At 32.4% G+C, this 20,220-nt stretch overlaps 2 protein-coding genes across 2 annotated transcripts in view; both read left to right on the top strand.

The window, feature by feature from the left end:
- Positions 1–10,163, top strand: part of abi1a (abl-interactor 1a) — a 79,030-nt gene extending 68,867 nt beyond the window's left edge. The window contains 4 exon segments of the mRNA XM_048175346.1: positions 1,780–1,977; positions 4,959–5,045; positions 7,263–7,448; positions 9,174–10,163. Coding sequence (XP_048031303.1) covers positions 1,780–1,977; positions 4,959–5,045; positions 7,263–7,448; positions 9,174–9,349 — 647 coding nt within the window. The 3' untranslated portion in view covers positions 9,350–10,163.
- Positions 10,164–13,331: 3,168 nt separating this feature from the next.
- Positions 13,332–16,896, top strand: LOC125258218. Its single transcript, XM_048175113.1, has 4 exons — positions 13,332–13,423; positions 14,686–16,007; positions 16,446–16,589; positions 16,711–16,896. Exons 2-4 carry the CDS (start codon positions 15,039–15,041, stop codon positions 16,834–16,836), a joined length of 1,239 nt encoding a protein of 412 aa, XP_048031070.1. The 5' UTR covers positions 13,332–13,423; positions 14,686–15,038; the 3' UTR covers positions 16,837–16,896.
- The last annotated feature ends 3,324 nt before the right edge of the window (positions 16,897–20,220 follow it).

Raw genomic sequence — 20,220 nt, 5'->3', positions numbered from 1 at the left:
ATTAAAGGGCTCTAGCTATATAACTTTTGAACCATAAGGGTTAGAAACATTTTCCTAGGCCTTTGTTCCAATTTTCACAAAAATGTAACCAGATAATCTTCAGACCACGCCGACAAAAAGTTGTGGAATTCAAGTCGATTCGTCAAACCGTTCTCTAATAACATTCAAACAAATTTTATGTAGCGCTTGCGAAAATAGACGTAAGGCTGTATCTCCGAAATGCTTTATCATATTTGGACCAAACTTGGTACATGTCATCACAAGCATGACCTGAGGCTACATGCTCCGTTTCAGCACAGCGCCACCTACTGGTCTGAAGATATGCAAAATTATAACTTCTGAATGGTTTACCCAAAAACCATACAAGTAGGATCGTTAGATTTGGGGTGGCATGCAGAGTTGAATGATATCCAATGATATATGATACCTGGCCCAAATCTAACCTAAAATTGAACAAAACACAAAATTGGCTGTTCATATACACCTGAACTTGCTTTTTCTGCAAAATTTCACAGTTTTACTAAAGTGACCACACCTTGACATGGAGTATCTCAATCTGTATCTAGAAACCAAAATGTTATAGAATCTTGAGGGTGGGCTCTGTTGACTCAAGCCAGACTTAGAAACTGCATAGCAATGCCTTAGCAACCACCCTCAACACCAAAGCGTTATGTTGGTAAGTTGTCAGAGACTTCCTCACTGGAAGATGCATCGTTTTCCTTCAACTTTGCATCTTCCAAACATCATGTTATCCTATTGCTTTTGTTCTTCTTTTGTAAGTGCTTTGGATAAAAGCTAAATGCTTAAATGTATATCATATCCCATAATTCTGTTCATTAGACTGAACACAGTTGGAATGAGATGTTGGTATGGTGTTCATATCATATGTCACTGCTGCCACAGTGATGTTTGTCCACGGTGTTTGTTGTTCGCTTCGTTCCGCCATCCCTATCAGGGAGACCGTGTCTCTCCAGGGCTTCCCTGTTATCTGTCCCTGTCAACAGGAAATGTTCCTATAGAGGAAATCCCATTTGGAGAGTAAACACACGCAGGACTATATTACAAACACAACTTCAGTATGGTACTCTTTCTCAGGGCCTTTTCTAACCTGGTGCATTTCATTGCAGGTCCTGTTGTAGTGTTGGATAATTACATTGCCATTGTTTGTAGTTATTGAAGCAAAATGTGTTTTCTGAGTTTTCATCTGACGTTGGGTTTCTCAAGCCCATTTTATGTTTTTATTTTATTTTTCCTGGTGAATCTGGTGAAACATGTTCAGGTCATACTTAAGCCCAAAATCAAAAATAATATAATATGTACAAATTTTTATGGTTTTCAAACCTGTATGAATTTCTTTCTTCTGATGAACAAAAAACAAGATATTTTGAAGAATATGGGTCACTAAACAGTTGATTGGCCCAATTGACTTCCATAGTGTTTTGTTTTTCCCTACTATGGAAGTCAATGGTGTTTGGTTGCCCATATTCTTCAAAACATCTTCTTGTTTGTTCATCAGAAGAAAGAAATTCATACAGGTTTGGAACATTTTTTGGTGAACTATCCCTTTTAATCCCGATTAATCGTTTTGACAGCACTATAAAAAAGTATGAAAAGTATAAAATATGACCTGGAAATGTGCTTGACGTGTTTCGTTAGATTCACTCTTCTTTCCTCAAATGAATCTGTTAAATCATTCAGTCTCGGGAAGCTTTCCTGTGATTCACTGTCCTCTCCTGGATTTTCTCTTGTCTCTGCACCTTCTTCTCTGGGCTCGAACAGTCGTGGCTGCTGGGCCAGGTCTCGGGCCCATCCCCATGTCCCAGTTCGGCACGATATCTCGGCAGATCTCCCGACACAACTCCAGCACCTCCTCCTCCGTCTCCATGGTTTCTGCCACGGGTACATACCGCCGAGCCCCGTCCGTCTCTTCCCAGTTCTCCCTGCAGCAGCCGCACGTTAACGGGGGAACGAACGCAAGTAAGAGACGAAGAACGAATATACAAACTCACATCAAACAGTTTTAATTCATGTCAAATTTAACTTTATCCAAGCATCATAAAACCCAGTTATTTTGTCTGTGGAGAAGGGAACAGCCTGTCTCTTCCCGCAGGTGTGCGGCCGTAATGTCATTAAGAGCGGAAAAGCCTCAGATTTATTAGTGAGAGCGCTCCTGTTTATGAATGGAGATTTATTGTCGTCGACGCATTAAAGCCCAGATTTTTAGAGCGAGTGACGGTCATATCAGCGTTAATAACTCACACATCATTCATGCATTCAGGGAAAATATCCTGCTCATTTGGACAAACTGGCCACTATCACACCGTCTGATCAGGGATTATATTAGTCTGACTGTGCAACATTTTGTTTTTGTTTGTATTTTTCTGAGGTGTTTGTCTGCGGTTAGTGGTGGGCGAAATAAGAACAGTTTTTTTTCACAGCATTTTATTTTGGTTGATGATGATATACACCACCGTTCCAAAAGTTTGAGGTTAGTACGATTTTTTTTTTTTTTTAAGAAATTAATATTTTTATTCATCAAGGACACATTAAATTGATCAAAAGTGACAGTAAAGACATTTATAAGGTCACAAAAAGATTTCTTTTTCAAATAAATGTTGTTCTTTTGAACTTTTTATTCATCAAATAATCCTAAAACTAAAATGGATGAACGTTTCCAACATTGATAATAATCATAAATGTTTCTCGAGCATCAAATCATCATATTAGAATGATTTCTGAAGGATCATGTGACACTGAAGACTGGAGTAATGATGCTGAAAATTCAGCTTTGATCACAGGAATAAATTACAAAATATATTTATATTTATTAATTTTAAAATATATTAAAATACAAAATATTTTTTATTATATATTTTATTTTATATATATTTTATTATACATTTACAAAATAATTATAGTAGTTATTTTGATTAAATAAATGCAGAAATCTTACTGACCCAAACTTTTGAACTGTAGTATATATTATGATATACAATACTTTTTATTATTTTTTTTATTATTGTTATTATTACTTTTTCACTGCAAAGTAAATGCCTTTCACATTTTTTTATTTATTTTTGAAGACTACATTGCAATGAAACAAATATATTCTATATTCAAATACCTAAAAATATCTGGACATTTTTTGTTCAAATTGTTTTACGTTTAATTTAAATATTTTTAAATTTGAACATTCAGGCCTAAAAAAAAAAAAATGGGATTTTGATATTGATTAATATGTTTGTAGTTATGGACTTTACAAATATACAGTAAACTAAAAATTGTTCAGACATTTTTGATATATTTGATATATTTTCACTAGTGGGTTCAGGACACTATAGTTCATTTCTGTAAGTGAGGAGAGCAAAATAAAGTAAACTGTGACATATTATACCCAAACATTCTTCACACAGTGGACTACCAGTGAAATTGATGAAAATTTGGGACCAAAAATTATTCCATGTTCCATTCCTGACAATGTTTTGCTTAAGTGTTATTTGACATAATTAAGATTAAGATAATTATAACATAATTATTATGATTACATTATTAAGATTCATTTTTTCGGACAGTTTAACTCTAAGATCTTGTCATATTTTATGACATTTTTAAACTATAGTGAATAAACTGTATTAATAAATTAAATGTTCAAGGTTTCTGAATAAATTTTGGTTTGACTATATATATATATCCGATTTTTTTTTTTTTTTTTAAGAAATTAATATTTTTATTCATCAAGGACACATTAAATTGATCAAAAGTGACAGTAAAGACATTTATAATGTTACAAAAAGATTTCTTTTTCAAATAAATGTTGTTCTTTTATTCATTAAATAATCCTAAAACTAAAATGGATGAACGTTTCCAACATTAATAATAATCATAAATGTTTCTTGAGCATCAAATCATCATATCAGAATGATTTCTGAAGGATCATGTGACACTGAAGACTGGAGTAATGATGCTGAAAATTCAGCTTTGATCACAGGAATAAATTACAAAATATATTTATATTTATTAATTTGAAAATATATTAAAATACAAAATATACAAAATAAAAAATATACAAAAAAAAAAAAATATATATATATATATATATATATATATATATATATATATATATATATATATATTTTTTTTTTTTTTTTTTTTAAGCTTGATAAATGTTGAAATTGATAGTTTTAATGTAGATTGTATATTTAAACATATTCAATATTATTCCATGTTTTTTGTTTGTTTATTTGTTTGTTTGTTTTTTTGTTTTTTTCAAGCATGAATCTTCAAATTTAAAACATTTAAATTAAATGTAAAACAATTGAGCAAAATGTCCAGATATTTTTAAGTATTTGAATATAGAATATATTTGAATATTTTTTGCTAAATGTTTCATTGCAAAGTAGTCTTCAAAAATAAATAAATAAGTTGTTTCTAAATTAATTTGGAGAGTAACAGTAAAATTATTACAATATAAAATATTAAAAACTCCAATGTTTTAATCACAATTAATTACAGGTATATACACGCATCGAATGATTACACTTTATTTTAAGGTGTCCTTGTAACAGTGAAACTATACAAACAAGTACTGAGTAATACTAATTAACTCTAGGGTTAGGGTTAGTTGCTTATAATTATCCACTATAGTATGTAACATGTAACTACGTCACATGAAAGTGTTACCGAAAAGTCCAGAATTCATTGGTCAACAGGTGAGATCACTGCTGATGTATCAGTTATTTGAGGTCGAATCACTGGAGAGAAAGTCATGTTCAGTCTGTCTGCATCTATACAGGATTCCTCTTCCTATAGGACTGCTTTCCCACCTTTATTATGGGACTGATGTGTTTCTCTTCCTGCTTTTTTCTCTTTCCTCTTTGTCTCTCCTGCTCTTTGACTGTGTGTGTGTGTGTGTGTGTGTGTGTGTGTGTGTGTGTGTGTGTGTGTGTGTGTGTGTTCAGTGTCTATGGCCCCGCCCCCTCCGCCCATGCCCCAGCTCACCCCACAGATTCCTCTCACAGGGTTTGTGGCCAGAGTTCAGGAAAACAGTAAGTGTGACGGCCACCTTTCCCAGCGTGCCTCACTCCAGCATGTGCTGCATGAGCTTCACCTCATCTCGTGTCACCCGTCTGTCTGTGCTCCAGTAGTCGTCACAGTCTGTAGCGACTGCAGGTCACGCGTATTGCCATTGTATGATCACAGCAGATCCACATCAAGCCTTTCCTGACGCCTAAAGCCTGACAAACAAAAGTGTGTCACACATTTACATAAGTGTGTATTGCTTTATGTAACCTAAAAGAGGCTTACCGGCGGTTTGGGGCGAGATCTTACCGTTCTGTACTTGAAAGGCTCATTGTTTGTCTTTATTCAATGGCGATAAAGCGTGTCTCGTATATACACTTCCCTGTGTGTGATAGAGACACGGGTTCATGGGGTACGTTTGTGTACGGCTTTTTGTTTGATTTATTCCCAGCGAGCTTCAGGTAGGGCTGAGCCGCACTGATGCACCATGGGAAGAATTTAAACCTTTTAACTGGCCCAACTGGAATACTGCTGACAGTGATGTTCAGTGCAGGAGAAGAAGGATGGGTTGATGAAGAAGATCTCTTAAAATGCTACAGAGTGGTTTTTGCTGCCCTCTCGTGGTGCATTCTGGTACTGTGAAGAGTTTCTGAGATTTTATGTGTCATGTAGGCGCAAGTTTATCTGAAATATATACAAAAATGATAGAAAATTCTTATACTTTTGATATAAGGACCCCCAAAATATGATGACCTCCTTCTTAAGATATAAAGAACCATTTATATTGTGTGAGAAAAATGTTAGGTGTCATATTATAATATTATTATTATTATTATTTAAAGAAATTATCATGACAATTATTCACGACATTCATGAATAATTAGACATAATTGATTTTTTTTTTTTTTTTTTTTATCAAGTTACTGTACTGAAGCCAAATAATTAATGAAATATAAAGAAATATTATCTGGAAAATCTTCCATTTTAAGCTGACAACATATTTTTTTGCCTACTGTTAATTTTGAGATAAACAAACATTTAGGCTTTTTTAATTATTTTAGTATTATTTTACTACTTTAAATACTCTTAAAGTATTTATCAATCTTTTTAATGGCTTTTTTTATTCTTTTGTTTTTATTTTTACATATTTATACACATATTTACAGATATATTTAGAACATTTTATTTAATACCTTTTAAATATATTCATTATTATTATAAATTTATTAACATCTATTAACATGTATTTTGTTTAATTTAACACATACACATATTGACAGATATTTATTAACATATAACTAATTATATTTCATTATTATTATTATTAATTTATTAACATCATTTTATATTTGTATTGATATTATTATATTTTATTAAATTATTTTATTAAACATTTTTTATTTATTAATGTAACTTTTAATTGAAATAACAATCTATCTTGTTTTATTATAAGAATTAGTATTATTTACCATTTATTTTATTTATTAAAATATGTAACATATTTTTTAAATAATCAACATGTAATGATTTAAATTATTTTTTTGGCTTATTATTAGTAGTATTAATTTATTAACATTTTTATTAACATATTTGTTTTTATTGCTATTATTATTATATTTTTGTTTATTTTTATTTGTTAACAATTATTTTTACCATTGTTTTGTTTATTTTATGTAACCATTTTTAAAATTATTGTTTTATTTATTTTATTTTATTCAATAATTTTAGTATTTCAACTTAGTTTTGGCCAAGACAACATTTCTAATTTTTGTTTAAGTTTTTATCTAATAATTTATCTAATTCCATTCAGACTTTAGAGAGCAAACTGTAATGGAAATACAAAATGTTTTAAAATTGTTACCTTTTTTTTTCTTTTTTTTTTCCTTCAAATCCCACAAACCCCCTTTAGTGTCATTCTAGTTTGAGTGTTTAGTGTGTATAGTACGTATTATGAGGAATGATCCCATAATATTTCCATCGTTTAGCTGTCTGTGTTCCATGTAAATCCGGTAAGTATTCATATCCATGAGTTCCTTCATGCATATTCATTCATCTCTGCAGAGTGTGTGTGTGTGTGTGTGATCCAGCACCGGCATGACACTCGTTTCTCCGTTGATCATGTGACCTGCATGTGTACTAACCCGTCTGCATGAGAAGTGTGTGTGTATCAGCGTGAAGCTCGTGGTTATTAATGTGTGTGTGTGTGTGTGTGTGTGTGTGTGTGTGTGTTTGATGGTGTCCAGTTGCAGATACCCCGACTCCGCCTCCTCCCCCTCCCCCTGATGACATACCCATGTTTGATGAGGCTCCGCCTCCACCGCCGCCTCCTCCAGTCGACTATGAAGATGAAGATGCCGCTGTAGTGCACTACAGTGACCCCTATGCAGACGGAGACCCTCAGTGGGCCCCGAAGACCTACATGGAGAAAGGTGAAGATCTTCATCTACCAGATTAATCTGCAGCAACACTAGAGATGAGGACAACCGCTCATTTCATTAACATTTAGACGGTTATTTTGTAACTATCTAGTCTAAAATCAGGAAAAGCTTCTTTAAGATGTTGCAACTGTTCAAGAGTCAAACTACATTCATAATGTTTCTCCTGTAGTCTGATATATAATTTCACACCGTATTGTCTCTCCTATCCAGTCCTATAAGAAACCTTAATTGTGATATACTAGTTTGACACTAAAGAAAACAGAAATGTTTTGTCTAATGATCCTTCAGATCCTCCCTCATCTTCCTCATCTTCCTCCTGAACCGCCGCGAGTGAAAACCAACGCAGACAAAATCAAATGAGTTTTTCTGCTCTAGATACACACTTTTCAAAATAATATATTCATTTTAAAATCTAACATTAACATGACAGTCATTAAAAAACAACCTTTTTTAAAAAATATAAAGAAAACATTAAATGTGTAACAAAAAAAGTAAACGACTGCAGCAGCAGACTCAAACAGTCTCACAAATTATCATTATCATGCATCATTATATTGGTATTAACATTTACTTTTATAGCATTTAATATACATATATTTATAACATTTTATTAAAGTAAATTTTCATTATTATTAATTTTTAACATATATTGATAATATTAGTATTAATTTATTAACATAATAACATGTATTTTATTTTTTACATTCATACATGTATTTGCTGATATATTTCTAACATTTTATTTTCTAACATGTAACTATTTATATTACATTTATTATTATCATAAATGTATTAACATTTATTTTGCTTATTTTAACATACACATGTTGACACATTTATAACATTTTATTTATTAACATAACTAATTATATTCTTCATTTTATTATAACATGTCATTTTATGTTTGTATTGATATTATTTTTATTTGTTAAAATATTTTTATAAACTTTTTTTAATTTATTAATGTAGCTATTTATTGAAATAACATAAATCTATATTGTTTTATTATTAGAACTAATATGATTTACCATTTGTTTATTTTATTTATTAACATGTAATATATTTTCGAAATAATCAACAAGTAATGATTTAAATATTTTTTGAAATTATCATTAATTTTATTAACATTTTTACTAATGTCGTTTATATTTTTATTGCTATTATTATTATTATTATTATATCTTTATTTTTTATTTTTATTTAATTATTTTTACCATTATTTCATGTATGTAACATTTATATTTTTGAAATCAACATGTAATGATATATTTATAAAATTAGTAGTAGTAGTAGTAACATTATTTTATTTTATTGTTATTTTATTAACATATATTAACTATTTATATATGAAGAGTTCCATTGCAAAAACCCCATCGGACATCTTTCCTCAAGCATTGTTTACCAGGCTCCAGTAATTTCACTTTAATGGCAATGAAGGTTATTGGTCTCTTATTGAAATGCATTATTTTCAAAAACGTCACTTTAGTCAATTCATTGGTATTTAACAAATATGACTGTCTTTGTTTTATTTTATTTTTAAGTCCATCTCTGTGGACAACAAGACACAGTAAAACATCCGTTTCTGTTTTACAGCAGCAAAAGGAACTAGAAATAATACAGCTGTGAATTAAACACGACTGTCGTTCATCATCATCACACCCTTGACGTGTCACACAGTTACTGCTTTAATAACTAATAAAGTATTAATGTTTGCAGTGGTGGCGATCTACGACTACAGCAAGGATAAGGACGACGAGCTGAGCTTCATGGAAGGAGCCATCATCTACATCATCAAGAAGAACGACGACGGCTGGTTCGAGGGCGTCTGCAACGGCGTCACGGGGCTGTTCCCCGGAAACTACGTGGAGTCCATCATGCACTACGCCGACTGAAGGACCTGAAATCATTTATGTTTGTTCCTGATGAGAATCTCTGAACTTTACTGTGTGGTGATGGTCAGTGTACATAAAAATGAATGTCAATCACAAGTAGATTTTCTAACTGAAAGTCGTCCGATTATTTGAGTTTTGGATCTCATAAACGAATTGATTTTAGTGTTTTATCATGTCGTCGCCCCAAAGTGTATCAGAATCTTAACGTAAAGCATGCATACAAAAATCAAATATGTATCGTAACCTAAACGTTCAGTTCCACTCAGCTTCATCTTCGTATTATTTACAGAACACTTTTTATTTTTAATATAGGCGTTTGTAGACTACTTGTGTTTATGCTCTAATTTTTATTATCAAATTTTGTATTAATTTGGATGACGAATGCGAAGCACAGAACTTCATTTTCCCTCCATGACAATATTTTTAGTTAAAGCCACGATGATTAAAGTATTTGCTACGATGAACAAACATGAACTGTGTGTCGATAGGCTGTAAGTATCTCGATCTCTCTAATCAGTCGATCACAACTCTTCCCACGCTGGACTCTTGTCATGTGACCGCGTGAGCTTATGTTCCAGCACTGAGGTCAAGGGTCGTCAGGTTTCAGGAGTCTGAGAGCGATTCATCGACCGCTGTCAGTCATTCAGGAGTTTAAAGATAATTCATGCCTTCAGACTTTATTTGTCGTACTGAAACATTTGAAGTTCAACTCAATCCCATCTGCGCTGAAGCTCGTCTCGGCACGGAGTTTGTATTTATAATGTTAATTGAAATTTAATTGTACAGTCTTTTATAATAAATCATTCTATGTAAAGCCTGCGTCTGTTCATTTACTCTCACTTTTTAGAAGGATGTAGAGATTTACATCATACCATCATATGCACAGAATTTCATAAAAAGCTACAAAATGGAGCTGAAAGGTCAATAAAAATGACCTCAGGAGGTCAAACTGAGTCATCTCTGAGATCTGCAGGTTTTTCTTTAACCCTCATGCTTCTGAATTTTGCATTCAATGCAGTTCCCCAAAAACATTACAAGGGATAAATATCTGAATTTATGATTTATAAAAATGTTTTTAACCACTTTTTTTAAGACTGTCCCTCCCCGCACCTGTGGGACATTTACCATTATACATTTATAACATTAATATCAAAGTCTAAACCTAATATTAACAAACTATATATCATTTGAAAGCTTCTAGTTTTCATATTTGGTGATTTTCAAAAGCAATAGAGAATCAGCAAGAGATGTGTGATGCTCTAACACACGCTTTGATTCTTTCTGTGTTTTTTCATGTGTTTCAGGGACTGAATTCAAATCAAATATTAACTTTACAGCACAAACTTCTTCTGAATAGGAAGTCTACTTCATAAATGTGTTGAGAATTATGGAAATATATGGTTCAGAATCAGATCACTGAAGTGGAAGTCCTTATATGGTCACGGTGGAGTCTGGATGACATCTAGTGGAGAAGTTTGGTACTGCGCACAAAATCTCTTACTAAAAGTAGTTTTTTTTTTAGATGCAAACTCTTCACCTTTCAGTGTGAACTCACCTTTTTGAGATCAAAATAGGTCACCTGGGATTTGCATAGATCCAATGAGAAAGTGTTTTATGGGAGGTAGGGGGGTCTTACAAGGATAAATAAAGAACTGGTTGTTTCAATAAGTGCTACAGTGTTTCCTTTACTCTTTACTTTAAAATTACTGTCTATAATGGGTAATATTTGATGTATCTGAGGTATGAGATGTGGCAAACTGTATTGCAGTCTAATCAGCCAATATTGTCTTAATTATCCTCTATAGCATTTCGTTATTTATAACATGAGATTTTAACCAAATGTTGATTTTTGTTAAAATGTTGCAACAATATGTTCATGTTTTTGCGTGAAAAATTACAGTTTCGGACATTAAGGGATTGTTTAATTTATTTTTTATTACCCTGTAAGTAACTACAAATGAGCATGTAAAGCAAATAACTTTTTTATTTAGCTTTGATTTTCTTGAAGTTTTAGAGTTGAACATGTTTTGTGAAAAAATGCTGTTTGATTTGCTATAGAAATTAACCTGAACTCATTGATGTTAAACTGTGTTTGATTCTGCTGATCTAATACTCAAGAAAGCTTGAAATATCATTAATATTCAAACCTTTTCTGAAGAAATACTAGATGGATATACATTACCGTTCAATATGGAAGCTTGTTTCTGCCATGGAATATATATATATATATATATATATATATATATATATATATATATATATATATATATATATATATATATATATATGTATATGTATGTACATATATATAGGCTATATATGGGTCATTCTACAGAACTGGTTCAAAGGTGTTTTTCCACATTTAGTTTGTATGCAATAAATATCCAAGGTACACATTTCTAAAATTGTGCAGTTAATTCTCATATTGTATTTTGGAATATTTTTCCTCTCACGACCGACACACAATAATAAATAATTTAATAAGAAGGGTTACATTGATCTATTAAGATTTCTTTACATCTACATTGTAAATATATATTTTTTTTTTCACAGGCAAATCAATAAGAATTACAATTTTAACAATATTTCAAGTGTGATTTATGAGATTTGTTGTATTTTGGATCCAGTCTTTCTTTATAAAAGTCATAAAGTTTATCAAACTGATTTCAAAGTGAAGGATTCATTAGTTTAATAATATAATAAACATTGATCCAAACACTATAATAACATGTCATGCAAAGAAATATATTACAAAAATATTTTAGTACTTTATAGTAGTAAAATGGTAAATATTTAAAGTTAGACATATTTGTGTAGCATTTGTTCCACCATCTTCATGATTTTTACTATAATATCATTCTTCTATAACCCTCTTCCCCATAATGAAATATATATTAAATTAAACATTTTATTTTTTTTTAACTCTAGTTGTGCGGTAAAATTCACTTTAAAGAAGATCTACATTTCTCATTTTCGTTCATAGAGATAACAGATCATTCCTCATGCTTTAGATGATTTCATGAAATTACCACTTTTTCCATTTTTCCCGTCGTTATCGGGAGCGCGCGTGAAGCACAAAGACTGAACTTTACATAATAAATTATAGTTTAATTTCAAATACATCGCGAATATGGACAAATGTGGATTTGTGCCGAATGAGAGAGGTAGACGTTACTTTCAGTTTTGCTTTAGCTAAATTAATTCGTTTTAGCTATATTTTTTCATTCTTGTTTTGTTCTGAATATAGGGTTAAATGTGAAGTTAGTTGTGGAGTGAAGGGAAATAAACCTAAAGTGTTTATATGTACCTATAGTTGCTTATTATTTTTGAATGTAAACATTTGGACATTCATATAACGATTCTAAAATTCTTCTTGTATTCAACCCTCTTTATTTTCCTCTTTTGAAATAAAAAATATATATTACATAATAAACTGTGCATATGCTATTTAATCATTGAATTATTTGTTCATTAAATGACAGGCCTAATTTATTTGGTAAGCTGCATCATATTTGTGATTTTTTTTTTTTTTTTTTTTTTTTTTTTTTTTTTGTTATTCGTCATGTACGAAAGATTTTGACAAAAATCTGGCTCGTATATTTATGATATCATTTACTACTTTCTTTGTTCAGAAATGGAAGTAATTTAAAATGTTATTTGTGTGTTTTGTTTGCCATATTTTTAGCAGTGGCTACAGAAAAACTACAGCTCCGACGGACAAACACCTCATTCATATATAAAATTATGTTATTAAATTGTAGCTTATATAAAATTATTTTATTTACAAGTTTTTATATATATATATATGTGTGAATAGTCTGTATCAGAAATGTTTTATTGTAATATCTGTTATGCTTAATAAACTGTTTGATCCGCAGCTTCTCTTGCTCCCATTTATTCTCCAGCTTCAAATGCTAAAATGAACATAAATAATAAACAGCGCTAGTGTTTGTATGATCAATCATTCATTACAAATGTTTAGTCTCTGTTTGTGTTTGAACTGCATGTTCGGAATCTCACTGTGACGTCACTGTGATCGAATGTTCGCGTTCTGTAGCGAGTCGGAGAGTGATCGTGAGTACATGCTTTTTACTCAGGGTTTGGGATATGAATTTTAATATTTTTATAACTTGGAGAAGAATTTGCTTAAACAGTGGAATGTTATCGCCTCGATTTACTGTACATTTAGATAAACAGGCATGATGCTATAGTGGAGGTTTGTGTGGAAATGGGAGGCTGATATGTAAATCAATAATGATCAAACTAATTATATATATATATATATACATATACATATATGGTTATATAGCTTTGTTGTTATATATATATATATATATTTTTTTTCTGAGCAACAATTAAATATATTAAATTAAATATACATTAAATTAAAAAATTAAATTAAATATACATTTTTAGCATGATTTACAGAAGACACCCATTAAAATGTCATTCAGTGTAACAATCTTGTCATGGATATTTACAACAAAAATATATTTATGCCTATTAAAGACTAATTACTTTTACCCCGAATGCTAATAACTTGTAATTTTACATTTTTAAACTTTGACACTATCCTAGGTTTTGCCCATTTGTCAGCAAGAAATTTTTACTCATTTAAATGCATCAATATTTACTACGCTCACTTATTCTTTTATATATTTTAATACGTACAGGTCAGAATAAGTGTGTTTCAATTTTTACATAAATATAAATATTACACTGAATGACAATGGAACATTATTTCACAAACATTTTGACATTTTATTCTCCCAAAACTTATTTGAAACCTTAAAAGTAGATGTTTTACTTGCATTTAATGAGCTTTCTGTGCATATAAAATCACTTTTGTACATTTCTATTGATGTGGACATCTGTCTTTGACCCATATATATATATTCTGTATATGCATTGTTGATAATTTATATTTCATTGTTCATTGTCATTGTTTTACAACCATAGTTAACATTCTCCTGTCTTAAAGGGATAGTTCACCCAAAAATGAACATTTTGCCATCATTTAATCCCCTCAAGTTGTTTCAAACCTGTATAAATTTCTTTGTTCTGCTGAATATATTTGGAAGAATGTTTGAAGCCAAGCAGATCTCGCCCCCCATTGACTATCATAGTAGGAAAATATATACTATGGTAGTCAATAGGGGGGCAAAATCTTTTTTATTTTTGGGTGAACTATCCCTTTAACATTCACCAAGCGTATGCTGTCAGTGCGAACACAAAAATTGTGCTCCACACGAACGTCCGTAGACCTTCTGATGACAAAAATCGCAGAACACGGGTTTACTCTGGCCTCAACTCATCTCTTTCTCTTTCTTTCATAGTGTTTCACAGACATAGATTGAGAAAAGTATTGTTTGTCTTTCATCATTGAATTCAAAATCAACATGAGTGTGTCATCCATTCCCACCATGTCGTCGTCTGAATTCTCGGATGAGCTCGCCACGGCTCTCGCTGAGGGACGCTGGTGGGCCATAATGGAGGTTTCAGACCCCATATCTGCGGAGAATGAGAATGTTTCCCCCACGGCCAGTGGGGGGAAACAGTGGAGGCTGGGGGAACTTCATGCCCCACATCCCTGCTTAGTGGTGCATCTGAGAAGGCTTGGAGAAAATCCAAACAATCTGGCTTCACAGATGAATCCATTAAGTCTACAAAGCAGTGGAGGCAGAAGGCAATGCCTGAGAAGGGAGACTCCACCTCATCCCCGGTGTTCATTGGTGCACCTGAGAAGATCCCAAACTCAGATGAAACACTGAAGCCTACGAAGAAGAAGAAAAAAAAGAAGAAATCAAAAAAGCCACAGGGGGCACCTGTATCTGAGACGACTGAGGGGAGAAAACCCGCCTCATTTCCGGTCTTCGGTGATGGATCGGAGTCACCGCAGTGGAGGCAGAAGCCACAAAAAGCACCTGACGGGTCCTCACAGGGTGCAAGTGTGCTCGACAGGTCCCAAAAGAACTCAAAAAAAGGGGACCTCACCTCATCCAGTGATGCATCTGAGAAGCCTGAGTTTATCTCAGTTGCATCACTGAATGCCAGAGACAAGAGGAGACAGTTTAGGAAGAAAAAGCAAAAAGCAGCTCCTGTGCCTGTTGAATCCCCAGAGGAACCAGCTGTTCCCATCGGGTCTCAACAAAGAGGTAAACTCAAGATCCCTGATCATCTAGTTAGGCATCTACAAAAGGCCTCTTCTGATCTGGGAGCACCTTTGGCTGCTGGATCCCAACAGGCGCAAGAAACTCCTACGTCTCTACAGGGAGCACCTGTGGCACCAAATGGAGCCCCGAAGAGGCCAAAACTGAAAATCCCTGAGCCGTTGAGACGGGAGCTGCTCAAGCAGAAGCCTCTAGCCTCTTCGGTTCAGGGATCGTCTAATCCTGCAAAGTCCAAACAGGACAGGACTCCAGTGGGAGCAGCTGGGACCCGACAAGGAGCAGAAGTGTCCGCGGAGTCTCCGAAGGGTGCAGCAGCGTCTTCCGCTCAGGGTGGACCCATGCCCTGCAGGATCACAAAAGTTGCACATGTGCTTTCTGGGACCCCACATGGAGCACATGTGCCCGAAGGTTCCCCACAACAGGAAGAAAACTTCAAGTTCCCAATGCAGTGTAGGGAACAGAAGATCCCACAGAGAACACCGACTTCTGTAAGTGCCTTCAATCTCTTGTTTTTACTTATTTTAAGATTTATATATATACGCCCTTTTCACAAGATGTAATATAAGTCTCTGGTGTCTCCAGAATGTGTCTGTGAAGTTTCAGCTCAAAGATCATTTATTATAGTTTGTCAAATTTGCCCCATTTGAGCAAAAACACGCCGTTTTTGTGTGTGTCCCTTTAAATGCAAATGAGCTGCTGCTCCCCGCCCCCTTTCCAGAAGAGGGCGGAGCTTTAACAGCTCAACAACAACAAAGCTGGAGAATCTCACGCAGACAAAATGAGGATTGTCAGTAATGGTGTTCAGAATATATTGGTTCTCTATTCAAAATTTCAAAAGAATATATAGAAAGATTCGTCTTTAGATTGATCAAGAAGCACTCATTAAACCTGCCCAGCGTTACACGATTATATCTGTTCCTCAACAGGGCGATGCAGGTGTGGACCGGACACCTCCACAAAAACTATATGAGCAAATTTACAACAAGGTGCAGCTGAAGCTTAAACTGAGGAGCCAAAATCATCAGCTGCACCAGAGAACCTGTTCCCATCTGAACCGGAAAAGAGCTCTGGTTAGACTCTCAGTTTTACTTAGATTTAGAAATTAAACATCTGGGACGATAGTATCCTTTTTCAACTCAGATCCCTGTAAATCTGGTCAGAGTCACATGATTATGTGTGTTTCTTCAACAGGACAGTGCAGGAGTGGATCAGTCTCCTCCACCAAAAAAGCTGCGTTTGGACCAACAGTCGGAATCAGAGCAGATTGATGATTTATGTCGCATGTTCGCCAAATTTCTTGTGATTTCACATATTTAATATTTATACTGTTTACATGCTTTATATGAATGCATGTATAATAAAAGCATATAATATAAACTGTGTATTTATTATTGTCAATATAAACAATTATTATTGTCAAAGACAACAAACACACTGGTGTTATATAAACAGATCAAAGGATAGCATTCTAACAACATATATAATTCCTATTTTACACAATTTATGGCTGAAGCTAATATAACACAACTGATTAACTATTTCATTTACATCTACAATAGCCTACATCCCAAACATCATCAGATAAAGGTTTTTTCTTACGATTTTATCTCTTAAATGACAGATTCAAATCCAAAGCGATAACCTTGTGAAAATATTCACTGGCCATTGTGTTCTTTTACCCAAAATAACCCAAAGACTTTTTTCTATACTTTACTTTTATCAGTGGACATTTGTATACAGAAAAAAAGCACACTCTGGGTTAAAAACAACACAAGTTGGGTTAAAAATGGACAAACTATTGTTTAAAAATGATTATACATCTGGATTAAAATGAACCCGATTTCATAAATGTTTATTGTTTAATTATCATCTATTAAACTTTTTAATAAATGTTAACTTTCAACCTATTTTGGGTTCATTTTAAGAAACAATATAGTCATTTTTAAACAATAGGTGAGTTAATTAAAACTACACAGCAGGTTGGGTCAAACATTTAACCCAATCACTGAGTTTGTCCATTTTCAACTTAACTTGGGTTATTTGGGTGGAAGGATTCTGGTGGTGTCTTTCTATAGGTTTATAGTTACTTTACGGTCTTATTTTAAGTGCCATATAAAAATGTCACACAGTGACGGTTTTGATTAATAAGGTTTGCATGACCCCACAAAAGACACAGTGTATGAAGGAATCAGAATGCATGAAACGGTTGCAGAATGTAACTGTAAACAGAATGCAAACCGTACATTACTACGGTATATATCCAGCAGTGCTGGACTGTGTCAGAGCTCTTGGTTTGATAACATTTTGAATATTGATGGTGGTGAGTTCGCTGAGGAGTTCTTGAGATTTCAGGATTCCCCCATTCAGACAGACAGGACTTGGTCTTGGATGCCCCGAAATATGTGATTGTTTGGAAAATTTGATTAACTAAAGTTTATATTGGTTTAATGTGCCATGTAGGCACAAGTTTATCTGAAATATATACAGAGATGATAGAAACATAATAGTGTAAAAAGCAAATTCGATGTTTTCAACCTCTTTTGATAAAATGACCCCCAAAATATGATGAGATAATTTCCTAAGATATAAAGCCAGCTGTAGATTTTCATGTATAAAGAACCATTTATATTGTGTGAGGAAAATGTTAGGTGTCATATTATAAATAATATTAATTAATATTTTATTATTTAAAGAAATAATGATGATAATTATCCATGATATGAATATAATTGATTAAATAATTGAATAATTGGACATAATTGATGTTTTTTATCAAGTCACTGTACTGGAATCAAATAAAATTAATGAAATATAATTAAATATTATCTGAAAAATCTTTTATTTTCTACCTACTGTTATTTTTGAGATACAGTTTTTTATTTTAGTATTATTTTATACTATTATAGTATTTATTAATCTTTTTAAAGGACTTAATTTTATTTATACTTTTGTTTTCATTTGAATTTTAGTGCAAGTTTTTGTAATTTTATCAGTTTTCTATTTAATTTTATTTCGTTTTATTTCATTATTTATTTATTTTTTCTCAATAATTTTAGTTCTTCAACTTAATTTTATTTCAGTTTGTGGCCAAGACAACATTTGTAAATTTTGAAATGTTTTTATCCAATATTTATATATATATTTTTTTTTTCAGAAATATTGTTTCAATTAATAAATACAAATAGTTTTAGCTTTAGTTAACAATACCAACTTTAGTTAAAAGTACCAACATTACTAACAAAATTCATTTCATTATTTCCAACCAGACTGCAAACTGCATGGAAATACAAAATGTATTAAATTGTTAAAAAAAGAATATTTAATATAAACATTTTTATAATAATAAAATATAAAAATAATATAAAAAAATGCTTATTTTAATTATTTTTTCCAAATATGGCTGCCGAGTGAACAGACTTTGCTTTTTTTTTTAAATGCTTTATTCAGTAACAAAACACACAACAATTAAATAAAAATAACAATAATACAAAAAAATTATAATAACGACAGCAAGAAAATCACTTATATATACAAACCCGATTCCAAAAAAGTTGGGACACTGTACAAATTGTGAATAAAAAAGGAATGCAATAACTTACAAATCTCATAAACTTATATTTTATTCACAATAGAATATAGATAACATATCAAATGCTGAAAGTGAGACATTTTGAAATGTCATGCCAAATATTGTCTCATTTTGGATTTCATGAGAGCTACACATTCCAAAAAAGTTGGGACAGGTAGCAATAAGAGGCCGGAAAAGGATCACCAATTCCCCCAATGCTGCGGACAAAAATAGTGGAGCGATATCAGAAAGGAGTTTCTCAGAGAAAAATTGCAAAGAGTTTGAAGTTATCTTCATCTACAGTGCATAATATCATCCAAAGATTCAGAGAATCTGGATCAATCTCTGTGCGTAAGGGTCAAGGCCGGAAAACCATACTGGATGCCCGTGATCTTCGGGCCCTTAGACGGCACTGCATCACATACAGGAATGATACTGTAATGGAAATCACAACATGGGCTCAGGAATACTTCCAGAAAACATTGTCAGTGAACACAATCCATTCGCCGTTGCCGGCTAAAACTCTATAGGTCAAAAAAGAAGCCATATCTAAACATGATCCAGAAGCGCAGGCGTTTTCTCTGGGCCAAGGCTCATTTAAAATAGACTGTGGCAAAGTGGAAAACTGTTCTGTGGTCAGAAGAATCAAAATTTGAAGTTCAAAATTTGAAGAAAATAAAAAGAGTAATTGTGACTTTTTATCTCTCAATTGCATGTTAAAAAGTCATAATTCTGAGAAATAAACTCGCAATTGTGAGATAAAAAGTTGCAATTATTTTTTTACATTTTTTTATTTAGTGGTGGAAACGGGCTTCCATAATAAACTGAAACCAGTTACCTGAACATGATTTCACAGTGGTTTGACATTTGAATATTGATTTTTAGATTAACAATCAAGAGTAATCATGAACCGTGTTCACACTTGAGTCAAATTCATCCATCTACAGCGACGGTTATTATAAAAACACATTATTACTGTAGTTCAAAGTATGTCTGAAAGGATGAGTTACCTCTGTCATCATTTACTCACCCTTATATTTTAAAGTCACATTAGAATAGATTAAAAAAAATACTATTTTATATTTTTAAATATCCGAGACATGATTTAAATGGGCTGTATGTAAGAATTTTCA

The sequence above is a fragment of the Megalobrama amblycephala genome, linkage group LG22, assembly GCF_018812025.1.
Source record: "Megalobrama amblycephala isolate DHTTF-2021 linkage group LG22, ASM1881202v1, whole genome shotgun sequence".
NCBI lineage: Eukaryota > Metazoa > Chordata > Actinopteri > Cypriniformes > Xenocyprididae > Megalobrama > Megalobrama amblycephala.
Note: the sequence above shows the minus strand (reverse complement) of the source record. Positions and strands in the feature narration are given on the sequence as shown.

Excerpts from the sequence above, each read along its gene's own strand:
- LOC125258218 (XM_048175113.1), top strand. The coding sequence starts at position 15,039 with ATGCCTGAGAAGGGAGACTCCACCTCATCCCCGGTGTTCATTGGTGCA. Across the intron at positions 16,008-16,445 it reads CACAGAGAACACCGACTTCT|GGCGATGCAGGTGTGGACCG; the intron begins GTAAGTGCCTTC and ends GTTCCTCAACAG. Across the intron at positions 16,590-16,710 it reads TGAACCGGAAAAGAGCTCTG|GACAGTGCAGGAGTGGATCA; the intron begins GTTAGACTCTCA and ends TTTCTTCAACAG.